The 13999-nt window shown below is 45.3% G+C and overlaps 2 protein-coding genes across 6 annotated transcripts in view; one reads left to right on the top strand and one right to left on the bottom strand.

Annotated features, from left to right (window-relative positions):
* Positions 1–2655, bottom strand: part of arap1a (ArfGAP with RhoGAP domain, ankyrin repeat and PH domain 1a) — a 32761-nt gene extending 30106 nt beyond the window's left edge. For 4 of the 5 annotated variants that reach the window (XM_076987569.1, XM_076987573.1, XM_076987572.1 and 1 more), the window contains exons 1-2: positions 2518–2655; positions 1957–2016 (exon numbers count right to left, since the gene is read on the bottom strand). The gene's annotated coding sequence lies outside the window, so the exon portion shown is untranslated. Of the gene's footprint in view, positions 737–1956; positions 2017–2517 lie in introns of those variants that run through there. The other variant, XM_076987570.1, reaches the window with a different exon arrangement.
* A 2356-nt stretch (positions 2656–5011) lies between these two features.
* On the top strand, positions 5012–11507 carry ercc6l (excision repair cross-complementation group 6-like). The gene is made up of 4 exons (XM_076987568.1): positions 5012–5147; positions 5885–5926; positions 6429–8211; positions 8553–11507. Exons 1-4 carry the CDS (start codon positions 5119–5121, stop codon positions 10689–10691), a joined length of 3993 nt encoding a protein of 1330 aa, XP_076843683.1. The 5' UTR covers positions 5012–5118; the 3' UTR covers positions 10692–11507.
* The last annotated feature ends 2492 nt before the right edge of the window (positions 11508–13999 follow it).

Genomic DNA, 13999 nt, shown 5'->3' with positions numbered 1-13999 from the left:
GCATATGAGCACATACATATTCCAGTATGAAATGGTGACTCAAATTAGACCCATTAACACACAAACTGCCCAACAGTCACTCCCCTGGTGTCCCAGATGTTGTTCAGCACTCATGGGAATATTGGCGCTGTAGGGGAACATCACCCACAATCCTCTCTTCTTTAATCATCACCCACAATCCTCTCTTCTAAACATCACCCACAATCTTCTCTTCTTTAATCATCACCCACAATCCTCTCTTCTTTAATCATCACCCACAATCCTCTCTTCTAAACATCACCCACAATCCTCTCTTCTTTAATCATCACCCACAATCCTCTCTTCTAAACATCACCCACAATCCTCTCTTCTTTAATCATCACCCACAATCCTCTCTTCTTAACATCACTCACAATCCTCTCTTCTAAACATCACCCACAATCCTCTCTTCTTTAATCATCACCCACAATCCTCTCTTCTAAACATCACCCACAATCCTCTCTTCTAAACATCACCCACAATCCTCTCTTCTAAACATCACCCACAATCCTCTCTACTTTAATCATCACCCACAATCCTCTCTTCTAAACATCACCCACAATCCTCTCTTCTAAACATCACCCACAATCCTCTCTTCTTTAATCATCACCCACAATCCTCTCTTCTTAACATCACTCACAATCCTGTCTTCTTAACATCACCCACAATCCTCTCTTCTTAACATTACTCACAGGCTCTGTTCGAAATAGCCTACTACATACTCTCTGAGGTGTATGCAAGCATACAATATGCGCCCCCCGCACTCCACCCCCCACCCCCCACCAACTCGGGTTAAAATATAATAACAAATAATTTTCTGGCATCGATTTGGTGCCCCCTCTAGTGCAGCGCCCCTATGCGTCGCATACGCTGCATACCCCCTTTTTACGCCACTGAGTATGCCTTATGCAGTATGTGACCAAAATGAAATTTTCCAGTATGCGAAACATACCCGGATGACCTACTACTTCCGCAAAATATTCCAGTACACGAACAGAGCTATCTTCGTGGTGTACTGCATCCCATCATGCAACGCTACGATCACGTGACCCCGTAGTGTGCTTTGCTTTTGTCGCATACTGGAAACTGTACTGCATACTACTACGAGGACCAGTATGCAGTATCCAGTATATACTGAGTCCAGTATGCAGTATCCAGTATGTAGTAGGCAATTTCGAACAGAGCCACAATCTTCTGTTTTTAGCCATCACCCACAATCCTCTCTTCTTAACATCACCCACAATCCTCTCTCATTGGTTTGGTTTGTGCTTTAGTGGTGGGGTAGATTTACGTGTAGAATAACCACTATTAGTTCTGCAGGTATTTGGATCAGAATCAGATTCCCCACCAGTATCACTTATTCAGTGGACTGCAGGGTAAGTGCCAAATGAGGAAGTGCCATATCTCTTAGTATTGATGATTGTTGATTACACAAATGTAAATTTATCCTCTCTTTGAAATGTGTTAACTGTGTTTAAATGTGTTATAGAAAGACAAGGTTGTATTACCTTGAATGCAATCAAACATTATATAATATTATTTAATAATATAAAATATAATTATTATATAATAATGTATTGTATTGTAATAATGTATTGTATTGTATATATATATACAATACATATATATATATATATACATATTGTATATATATATATATATATATATATATATATATATATATATATATATATATATATATATATATATATATTAGAATACATTATTATATAAAAATATTTTCCAGTGATACTGACCTGCCACCTAGTGTTTCAAAGTGTTATGAACATGACGTAGAGGACTTGTTCCATAGAGCAAAAGGAAGGAATAAAACCTAACTCTTCACAGCATATGTTTTAGTTACATGCTAAGAAGTGGGGATGGATGAAGCGTTTGAGGTCAGGAGGAACAAATAGAGACAGCAGGAGGTTTGCAGACCTGGACATGCCAACCGGACCAGATCCTCACTGCCTCAGCGTCTCGGATGACTGGAAGGGCCTGAGAAATGATAGAGATGCTATCAGAGTCAAACGGCAGCTTCATCGTGTGAACTCAAGACATTCTACTCATCACACTCTCCCACGCAGCAATGCCAAAGCTGTGTGAACGTGCCTTAAACTCAACCATGTAATCGGGGATGTCAAACTCATGTTGGTCTGGTGGCCACATACAACTTAATAGAATCTCAAGGGGGCCAGACCAGTAAACTCATTCCAAAATTACATGGAACTAACAATTAGTCCACTTTTTTACTTTGTATTAGTGCAAATGAGTAAATGATTTAAAAAATCTTTATATGAAATGAATTGTCCTTTTACTAAATATATTATGAACCACTTTTTACTTTGTAAGAAAAGTATGTGCAATTTTGTCAGTTACGCATTTTTGCACGTTGAGGTTTTGAAACATTTTTTTTCTTTTTCTTTTCTATACATGGAGAAGTTAAATTCAATTTTTGCTCTCTCCAGAACTGTTTTTGTATGCATTTGACATCTTTACATCGCGATCATGTTTGCTCTTCGACGCATTCCGTTGTTGTTTGCCATCCAGTATAGCGTTTATGTTGCTTTCGTCAATTAAATCAAGGAAAGCTGTAGTCTCCTCGTCCGTCCACACGTAACGCGACGGACAATCCTGTCCCGCCATGTTTTAGATCTGATCACATTGTAAAGAACCACGTGACTTGCGGCATAACACGTCATCGTTTGTGCGAAAAACCCTTTTCCATCCAGTTTTTCCGAATTTTGGCGATGCGATAGTCTAACTTTTCCACCTCCTCCTAGCGTAAAAATTTGTTGGCCATATTTGGTGCTTTTTTCGAATTTTGGACTTTTTCCATCCAGCTTTTTTCATGCACATTTTCAAAATGACTAGCTTATATTGTCCCCTAGCGGACAATATAAGAACTGCAGATTTTACATAAAATGGAGTTTATTATTATATAATAAGATAAGATAAGATAAGAGAAGATACCTTTTATTGTCATTGCACATGTGCAACGAAATTGAGCAGCAATCTTAAGGTGCATGAACATACAGTAATAACAAGAAAAACAAAGATTGATATACAGATTGATGCATAGTAATACAATATAAGAAATAAATATATGGTGACATTATTATTGCACATAGTGAGTTATTGCACATAATGAATTGTTATTGCACATGGAAAACTAATAAGTGTGTAAAAAGGCAAATATAATAGTAAAGTGAATGTAGTGCTATTTTTTGGTCCAGTTATCAGTGTGGGGGATGGTTGTGTTTTTTCCTAGTTATATTGGTCTGTGGGGTTTGTGTGTGTGTTTAGCTGTGTTCAGTTCCTGTATAGCGCTGGGATAAAAGCTGTTTTTTAGTCTGTTTGTCCTTGATGTGATGGACCTGAAGTGTTTTCCTGAGGGCAGCTGCTGGAATAGATGGTGTCCAAGAGTCTTTTAGTATGTTAGCTGCCCTACTTAGGCTTAATAATGCAGGTTTATTCCGCGGGCTGGACTGAACCCCCTGGCGGGCCGGTTCCGGGCCTCGGGCCATATGTAGATTCAGGAGCTAATCCAATGATGCTCCTCAACATGCTACAATCGCAGTGACAACTGCTTTAGCAGAGCAATTCTCAAATCTGAGCTTAGTCAAAACCCAACTCAGAAACTGATGTGGGGGAACACGATTCTCTGACTCAATTATCTGATTCTGCTGCTGTCCGTTGAGAGGATCTCCCAGCTGACCACACTGAGGTCAACGAGGTTCCTAACATACACAACCACATGGCCAAAAGAATTCTGCTATGACTCCACCCCTGACTATAAGTTCCAGTCATAGCTTTCTCTTTGACATCTGTGTGTGTGTGTGTGTGTGTGTGTGTGCGCGTGTGCGTGTGTGATCCCTTTGTGTTTTACTTCTGATTTGTTTGTTAAAAAATACTTTTAAAGTTTGTGTATTTTTTATTATAGAGGCATGGTGGTTATGCTCACCTCATAACACACTACACTCTGGAGCCCCTAGAGATGGCTGTAGAGAGAAGGATGCTACAGAAACTGCTCAACATAATGGATAACACAACACACCCGTTACACACTCTACTGGACAAACAGAGGAGTGTTTTCAGTAATGCTCAACATAATGGACAACACACCCGTTACACACTCTACTGGACATACAGAGGAGTGTTTTCAGTAAAAGGTTACTACAGTTCCACTCAGGGCCGGAGTGGGACACTTTTTCAGCCCGGGAGTTTCATGCCCAAATCCGGCCAAAAATTATTTTTCCCTCCCAATCGGCCCAAACTAGAGACTGACATGAGCCGGCCCATCGGGAATCCTCCCGAATCTCCCGATTAGCCACTCCGGCTCTGGTTCCACTGTAGTAAAGACAGATACAGGAAATCATTCTTGCCCACTGCAATAACTCTGTATAATAAGTCAACACTGTCCTGATAGTAGTATTTACACGCCACGCCATGTATGTAAATACACAACAATTGCACAACAACAACAACTGCACATACAGAACTGTTTTGCACTACATTACTTTTTGTAACATACTTAATATTTTAAGAGTTTAACTACAAATTATTCTTTGTAATTACATTCGTGTTCTTTGTCATCTGTACGGCTGCTTCAACAGTAATTTCCCCGTGGGGATGAATAAAGTAGTACTCTATCTATCTATCTATCTATCTATCTATCTATCTATCTATCTATCTATCTATCTATCTATCTATCTATCTATCTATCTATCTATCTATCTATCTATCTATCTATCTATCTATCTATCTATCTATCTAATCTTAATCAAAACCATGAAGACATATGTCAGCATTCATGATGCTTCATAGTTTTTTTCTAGCTTTTTCTTGCTTCTTTTCATGTTTTCTGTTCTTTTGTCAGACCCGTAAAACAGCCTGATCCCGACACTTATAGGTCTATATCACTCGAGGCCCAATAGATGGCAGTAATGCGGACTAAATGTTCGGTGCCTCCATAGAAGAAAAACAACTTGAAGCTGATTGGTCGGCGTCTTGGCGGGCTCGGTCTCTCCGTTCGTATGCGCGTTTGAGTGTTTACCTGGTCTCGAGCGATGCGGCGCGAGCTCCAACCTGTGTGACGCCATGGAGACGCTGTCGGACAGATTGAACCGGTGAGTGACACGGACGGAGATGGTTGTTCAGAGGAGGAGCAGGTGGAGATGGTCACCTAGCGGGTCCACCACTTCTGATGTGGAGTCAGGACCGGGTAGATCGTGTAGTCGTGGAGGAGGCGTTTGGGTTAGCTTAGCTTAGCCTAGTTTAGTTTAGTTTAGGTTAGCTTAGCCTAGTTTAGTTTAGGTTAGTTTAGCTGGTTAGTTTAGTTTAGTTTAGCTGGTTAGTTTAGCCTAGTTTAGTTTACTTTAGCTGGTTAGTTAGTCCGTGCCGCTCTTTAATCACGCGTGTTGTTAACTATCACCGTCAGCTGAGACCTGGACAGAGAAGACGTGTGTGTTGTGGTCGTGACTGATGCGTCGGTTCAGCTTGGTGCAAAAACACCTAACGCACTTAACAGCTGATTGGGCTTGTACGTGAATGTGTGAAGATGTGAATGTGTGAATGTACACTTTACGCGAGTTGTCGTACATGCACCTGGGCCGTCGGGCTGTAATGAATGAATGGTGTTTGGTGGTTCAGCTTGTGTCTGCGCTTTGTTTCCGCTCCTCCCTCCACATCCCTGAAAAACAAATACAGTCTGATAAAAGTTAGAACGAAAAACAGAACCGTGGACAAAAAGCTTTGAATCACTAGAAATAACGACCGAAGTGTTTTTATCGGCGTAACAGACTTTGTTATTCACTGAGTGAAAATGTGGTCATGATGTATAATGGTCTATTGCCTCTTTTTGTAGGTCACTCAACATTAATGCAGATGACCTGGAAAAATACCACAGGTAGGTATTAAACACACCTTCATCTACACTGTCTGATGTCACAGATATTTGTCTGATTTCACAGATCTTCATAATTTTGTTCACCCCGTGTCTGTAGTATAATTTTCAATTTGGAACTATATTTTTGACAGCATCTCTCTGATGAAAGTCCGACTCATATGGTTAAAACACGATCTGTGTTGGTTTAGAGGAAAGCGTAGAAAGATTTTTATGAGGCCAAGAATGGAAATTCTTACCAAAAAAATAAACCTCACACACTTTACAGTCAAAACACAACATGCGTGGTAGTTAGTGCTTAGGGTATTTCTGTTTGGTTTAGGGGTGTTACCCTAACACACGTTACAATCAAAGCATGACATGCAATGCATGTCGTCACAAGGGTTGTTTCATTGTGGTATACAGATGTTTGGTTTAACCAGTGGCCTCACTTCCGATGTGAAAGTGTGTTTTCACAAGTACATTGTGCAATGTGTGTGTGTGTGTGTGTGTGTGTGTGTCTCAGGTACAGGCGGGAGGGGAAGGAAGCCGCCCAGCAAGGTGAGCTGCAGCGTTCTCTGGAACTCTTCCGCCTGGCCTTTGATCTCCACCCAAGTGCCAAGCTGGAGAACCGGATCCAGCGGCTGCAGGAGGCCATCCAGGAGCTCGCCGCATCCAGGGAGGAGGAGGAGGAGGAGGAAGACGAAGCATTTGTAAACGTGAACAACAGCGGCCTGATGCTGTATAAAGACCTGTACGATAAACTGTATGAGCATCAGAAGGAGGGCGTGGCCTTCCTCTACAGCCTGCATCGTGATGGCCGCAAAGGGGGTATATTGGCCGATGACATGGGTCTGGGCAAGACCATCCAGGTGATCTCCTTCCTGTCGGGCATGTACGACGCTGAGCTGGCCAATCACACGCTGCTGGTCATGCCTACCTCCCTGATTAAGAACTGGGTGCAGGAGTTTACCAAGTGGACGCCGGGCATGCGGGTGAAGGAGTTCCACGGTACCAGCAAAGCAGAACGCAACCGGAACCTGGAGCGGGTCCAGCGCAAGGGGGGCGTGGCCATCACCACCTACCAGATGCTCATCAACAACTGGGAGCAGCTTGCATCGTCCGCCGGGCAGGAGTTCGTTTGGGACTACGTCATCCTGGACGAGGCTCACAAGATCAAGACCTCGTCCACCAAGACGGCAAAGTCTGCCCACGCGATCCCGGCCCGGCAGCGTCTGCTGCTCACTGGCACGCCCGTGCAGAACAACCTGCGTGAGATGTGGGCACTCTTCGACTTCGCCTGCAAAGGCTCACTGCTGGGCACCGCCAAGACGTTCAAGGCCGAGTACGAGAACCCCATCACACGGGCCAGGGAGAAGGACGCCACGCCTGGGGAGAAGGCGCTTGGCCTGAAGATCTCCCAGAACCTCATGGAACTCATCAAGCCCTACTTCCTGAGGAGAACCAAGGCTGAGGTCCAGAATAAGAAACGGGTCATGGAGAAGGGTGGCGATGAAGAGGAGGACCTGGAGAACAAATGTCCGAACGCGGGTGAGCGTACCGAGATGCCGTCCCTGACGCGCAAGAACGATTTGATAGTGTGGACGTACCTCAGCCCGATCCAGGAAGACATCTACAACCAGTTCATCTCCCTGGATCACATTAAACAGCTGCTGACAACCACGCGCTCGCCGCTGGCCGAGCTGACTGTGCTGAAGAAGCTCTGCGACCACCCCAGACTGCTCTCCAATCGAGCCGTCATTCAGCTGGGCCTGGAGCAGGGCTCCGCCCCTAACCCCGCCCTCCTGGAGGAGGAGGACGAGGAGCAGCAGAGCGAGTCGGCGGCCGGCAAGATCGACCACGTGTCGGACGAGACTCTGGTGGAGGAGTCGGGGAAGCTGCGCTTCCTGGTGTCGCTGCTGGAGCGTCTGAGGGCGGACGGCCACCGCACGCTGGTCTTCTCCCAGTCCAGGAAGATGCTGGACATCACGGAGCGCGTGCTGCGCAACAGGAGCTTCCGGCTGCTGCGGGTGGACGGCACGGTCACGCAGCTGGCCGAGAGGGACAGACGCATCACCCTCTTCCAGACGGACCGCCGCTACTCCGTCTTCCTCCTCACCACGCAGGTCGGCGGGGTCGGCCTCACGCTGACGGCCGCCAACAGGGTCGTGATCTTTGACCCCAGCTGGAACCCGGCAACTGACGCTCAAGCGGTGGACCGTGCTTATCGAATCGGCCAGACGGAAAATGTCGTCATCTATCGGCTCATCACCTGTGGAACTGTCGAGGAGAAAATTTACCGTCGGCAGGTGAGTAGAGTCTCAAATGGGTCAACGAGTCTCCCATCCCATAATGATAATCATGAACAGGCGAGCGCCATGTTGTGTTTATAGTATGTTTATAATAATTGGTTGAATTAACTTGATTGGTCGAATTAATGTAGTGTTGCAGTGTGTGTTGTTGGTGTGTGTGTGAGAGTATCTCAGTATTCCCAGTTGGTCCTGCTCATTTTGGTTTGTTTATCTGTACTTTCTCATAATACAATATGTAATTTTTAAATATAATGTTTTTGGTTTTTTATTTTTAAATATTTATTATATTTTTACATTGCTTTCAAAAACAAAGGTGTGATCACCTGTTGCTCTTGCAGGTGTTTAAAGACTCTCTGATCCGGCAGACGACAGGCGACAAGAAGAACCCGTTCCGTTATTTCAGCAAGCAGGAGCTGAAGGAGCTCTTCACCCTGGAGGACACACGCTGCTCCTCCACACAGCAGCAGCTGCAGTCTCTGCACGGGCAGCACCGCCGCTCGGACCCCTCCTTGGACCGCCACATCGCCTGCCTGCACACCATGGAGATGTTCGGCATCTCCGACCACGACCTGCTTTTCTCCAGGGAAGCCGCGGCAGACGCGCCGCAGGACGCAGAGTCGCACCACTACATCGAGACGCGGGTGCAGAAGGCCCAGGAGCTGGTGCGTGCCGAATCGGAGCTGCACGGGCAGCTGCGGGAGAGCGTAGCCCGCGACACTGAGCCCGCGTGGATTGCCCTGGCGCGGCAGCGCGAGAGGGCGGAGATGCCCGCGAGGGAGCGCGGGACGCCGGAGCCCCGCAGCCCCCCGTCCGTGGTGGACCTGACGCAGTCTGGCTCGAACGACCTTTTGCAGAGCGAGGAGGACCAGGGGACGCATTGCGACAGCGAGGTGGAGATTGTCGGCGAGGACGGGTCGACGGAGGCCAGGGACGAGTCTGTGCTGTCTGCCGGAGCGATCGAGCTGTCCTCCCAGCTGGTGGAGGAGAACGTGGCCGCAGAGAGCTCGAGAGTCAGCGGGCATGGGCTAACGATTGGAGACAGTTTGGACCTGATGGAGGAATCCTTCAGCGAGGACCTGGAGGAGCAACAGCCTGACCAGCGCTCTCTTGCCCAGATGAAGAACCTCTCTCTGCATCCAGAGAGCCGAGAGAGCTCCGCGGTGCTGGCCACTGGTGCAAACTCTCAACTCCTCCCCCAGCACCCCTCCCTCCTTGGTCAGTTGGAATCATCCAAAGCCCTGCTTGGGGCGGAGCTAGATGCATCAAGCACATCTGTGGAGGAGGAGCTAGATGCATCAGTAACTTCTGTGGAGGTGGAGCCTTTCCAGGGCAACTTTAACCTGCAGCTAGACGATAGCGTGGAAATGTTTGCGGACGAGGGTGAGGAGGAGGCGGAGCCTTCTGCAGAAGGAGAGGAGGCGGAGCCATCTGCAGAAGAGGAAGGCTTCCCAATGCGGATGGAGGAGAGTGACAGTGGGCAGGACAGGGCCGGAGAGGCGGGCAACACCAGCCCCTGTGACTCTCCCCTGAGGATGCAGACCGCTGCGTCCACGCCAGCAGGTGATTCGTTTCTGTGTTTGGGCAGCAGGAAGAAAAGGGCCCAGGTCATTTACGACAGCGAGGAGGACGAGCAGGAGGAAAAGCAGATGGAGAAGCCGTGTTTAGCGAGCAGCCCATTGGCTAGCAACTTCAGGAGTTCCTCCACCCCCAAATCCATCTTGACCAACAGCACCCCCCGACGGCGCAGTGTGAATACTTCAGTAGCATCACGTCGCTCGTTTGTGGAGTCTCTGCTAGAGGATCTGGAAGAGGAGGAGACGGAGGAAGAGGAGGACTGCAGTTCTGAAGGGGCAGGGCTTAGCCAGGCGTCAGAGGCCAATGGAACATCTGTTGACGAATCAGTGGAGGAGGAAGAGGGCTGTGGATCTGGAGGGGTGTGTCCTAGCCAGGCATCAGAGGACAATGGAACATCTGTTGACGAATCAGTGGAGGAGGAAGAGGGCTGTGGATCTGGAGGGGTGTGTCCTAGCCAGGCATCAGAGGACAATGGAACATCTGTTGACGAATCAGTGGAGGAGGAAGAGGTTAATGGAGAGACACTAAGTTCAGAGAACACAGGTGAATGTCAGGGAGTGACCAGCGAAGAGCATGAAAGTGAAGAGGAAGACGAGGGAGAGGAATCGACTGGTGATGTGGAACTAGCCTCCAATGAAGCCATGGACCAGTTTGCACCAGTACCCACTCCAGAAACATGTTTGCAATTGGCCAGCCAATCGGAGAGCACTGTAAGAGTCCCAGAGCGTCCAGAGGACACGTATGAGTCACTCGTGTTTTCGGGTAAATGTTATCTGACTCAGGGCAAGAAGCAACAAGCATTGGATGTGTTCCTGAAGGCCATAGACATTAATAATGGGGATGGAGAAATACAACTTCTCATCATTCAGCTGTACAGAGAGCTCAGCCAACCGAGATCATAACATCCCCCTCCCCCTCCGTTTCTCCTTTTCATTACTGTTCATTAAACCTCCTGTACCAGTGAACGGTGGTTTCATAAGAATGTCAATACTGGCACTCGCCTGAGCACAATTTATGAGTCTCACCTTCAAGGCAGTGTAGCACAGAGAGACACATTGGGAGTAGGTCTCACACACACACACACACACACACACACATTCTCTCTTCCTGTCTGTCTCACTCCCTCTCATACACACACACACTCTCTCACACACACACACTCTCTCTCTCTCTCTCTCTCACTCACACACACACACACACACACTCACTCTCTCTCTCTCTCTCTCTCTCTCTCTCTCTCACTCACACACACACACACTCACTCTCTCTCTCACTCTCACACACACACACACACACACACTCTCTCACTCACACTCACACACACACACACACACTGTCTCTCTCACTCAACTCCCTCCCTCTTTCTCTGAACACCATCTGCACATCTCCTTTTGTTTATTTTCTACTTTCGTTGGCTCTGTGTGGCTCCTGTTTTTCTCTACATATTGGTATTGATATTTAAGTGCAAGTTTTAAGAAAATTTTGTATTTGCTTTAAATGTCAAACAAAAAATTGTTGCAGTCTGAAACATGTTGGATATTGAAATGAAAAAGGATTGGGTTTTTTTTTTTGCTTGTTTTTTTTGCAGAATGTTCTGTATGTTTGTAAGATCCTTCTTGTAAACATATCTTAGATATTTGATAGACAGCATAATGAGATTAGAAGAAATAATCTTTGATCATCATGTTTCAAATATTAAATATCTGCCTGTAAATCTACTAAGGTGTCCGAATCGATGACTGAATCTGCAGAGTTGTGCACAGGTTACAAGCTCCCATATTAACATTTATTGACTTAGAAAACGGACACGTGCTAAAGGAGTAATCACGATGTCAAGGGGAGGACGCCTGCTAATGCTTTGAGGGAGAAGATAAGCAGAAGCTTTTGTTGCCATATTTATGGCTCTTCAGTAAAATCTGTACTAGGGATGTCCTGATCACGTTTTTTTTCTGTTCTGGATCCGATCAGAGACATTCATTTTTTAGTGTCTCCCGATACCAAGTCTCAAACCGATACTTCTATTTTCTAGATAGGAACTACTCTCCACACAGTGCAGACATTACATTATAGTTAATAACATTGTAAATGTAAAAAATGTAAATGTGCCATATTTTGTCAATTGCGATTTTTACACCGCAATCGAAATTTGTCCTCCGCTTTTAACCCATCTGTGCAGAACACACACACACTAGTGATTACTAGGGGGTTGTGGATCACACGTGCCCAGAGCGGTGGGCAGCCCTAACCCGGCGCCCGGGGAGCAGTTGGGGTTAGGTGCCTTGCTCAAGGGCACCTCAGTCATGGTCTCAGGTCTGGGAATCGAACCCATGACCCTCCGGTCACAAGACCAGTTCCCTACCACTAGGCCATGACTGCCCATTAATACAATGTTTATAATTAACAACTGCAATGCTTTAGGAAAAGAAAACTGCCAGCTTCCAAACTATTAACTGTTTTTTTTATTTTTACTAAAAAAAGTAAACAAACTTTTACTTATAATAGTAAAACTAGAACACTTGAAATTAGTGTGATAATGACACGTCCACTTAGAACTTTACATTCAGTCACAACACAATGATAAATAAAATTGATTGATTAATCGGTAGCACATATAAGTAACTTGGATTAAGGTTAGCAATTGTGCTTGTGTGATGAACATAGCAGCTCTTCAGAGTACTGGCTTTGAATAGAAGACATAATTTAAGAAGACGACGTAATCCACAAAGCCATGTAGTTCGCCTGAATACAGAATTTTGCCCTTAAGTCCACGACGCAGTTACTGACCGCCCTCCGATTTTATGCCACAGACTGTTCTGCAGACTGTTGGTGATGCCCACGGACTAAGCAAAGCTGACATAAATGTGTGCATGCTGTTACTAAAGCATTGCTTCGCCATGCAGAAAAAAAAAATTAAAAAAATAATTATATTATATTATATTGGTAGTTTGAAGCAGCTACCTCTTTCAGAAGAGGGAGGCTACTTTATCAATTGTTTTCAAACTGAACGACTCTGCAAGTCAATTTCACTTCTCCAGTTGTGTCTTCCGACCTCATGCATCTGTATTGCTGCTCCTCCTCCTGCAGAGGAAGCAAAGGAGTCAAGGGAGGGTTGTGGAATCAAGTACCATGTCTAGGTCTTCTTCTAAATGTATGGCTTCTCAGTTACACTTTACTTGACGTGTCCCTGCATAACACATTCATAGCAGCTGTTATACACTTTGCATGAAGCATTCATGACTGTTTCATTAGGCATTCATACCAAACCTTTCATGATCATGCAAGACAAAAGGATAGCAACTTGTCAAAATAAAGGTCCAACAAATTTCAACGATTTTGTTCTGAACCTTTCCTAATTGGATTCGCAACCAATCTGGGTCAATGAATACCCCAGTGCAACATGGTCAAGGCAATATTATTCAAAAATCTTTGTTTTTATAATGTAACCTTTGTATAGGTTTTCTCATCTTTTGCCAAAAAGTAGCCCGTGTAACCATTCTAGGTTACCTGTAGTAGTGTTGTGTTGTTCGCAAACGATTCATTCAAATGAACGAATAATTTGAGTGTACGAACTGAATCAAATCACTTCCTCAGCTGATTCGTTCCTTTTTTAGTTCAGTAGTTGAGCTCAGCAGCGACCGTGCAGGCTGGCAGGGGAACTGCAGTGTGGTCTGTGAATCACTGAATCACCCGCAAATCTGGAGGCGGATACTCTCATTGCGAGGGAACTGCGCATGCTCAGTGATTCACTGTACTGAGGGCTCTCGTTCATTCTCTGATTCGTTCATGAACTGAGTGCTCTTGTTCTTGTTCTCGTGAATGTATAGTTTTTATCTTAATTTTGCTCTTAATTTTATATTTATTTTGCACTCAGTTGTAGGTTAGTTCATACTTATTTTTTGTATTATGTTACAGTGATCCCGCGCCACTTCATGCTTCAGCTTTTGCAAATTCACTCTTTCAAGGGTTTTTATAAGATATTAATGGAGAAAATAATTTGCGGACCTTCGCTTTTTCGCCGGTTGTCTGTGGAATTCGTTCGGTGGAAAAAATATACATTTTATGATTTTTACATGACAAAATCCCAAAATGTATAAAAATATATTACAAGTTTTAATTCTAACAATAAATGAATGTTATAAATAATAAAATAGTACTGTGACAGGCAGGGTGAGCAACTAAAAAGGAAGCGATCACACCAAGTCTCAGGGAA

This window comes from Brachyhypopomus gauderio, unplaced genomic scaffold, assembly GCF_052324685.1.
Source record: "Brachyhypopomus gauderio isolate BG-103 unplaced genomic scaffold, BGAUD_0.2 sc54, whole genome shotgun sequence".
Classification (NCBI taxonomy): Eukaryota; Metazoa; Chordata; class Actinopteri; order Gymnotiformes; family Hypopomidae; genus Brachyhypopomus; species Brachyhypopomus gauderio.
The sequence above is the reverse complement of the archived record's forward strand: the minus strand, read 5'-3'. Positions and strand labels throughout refer to the sequence as shown.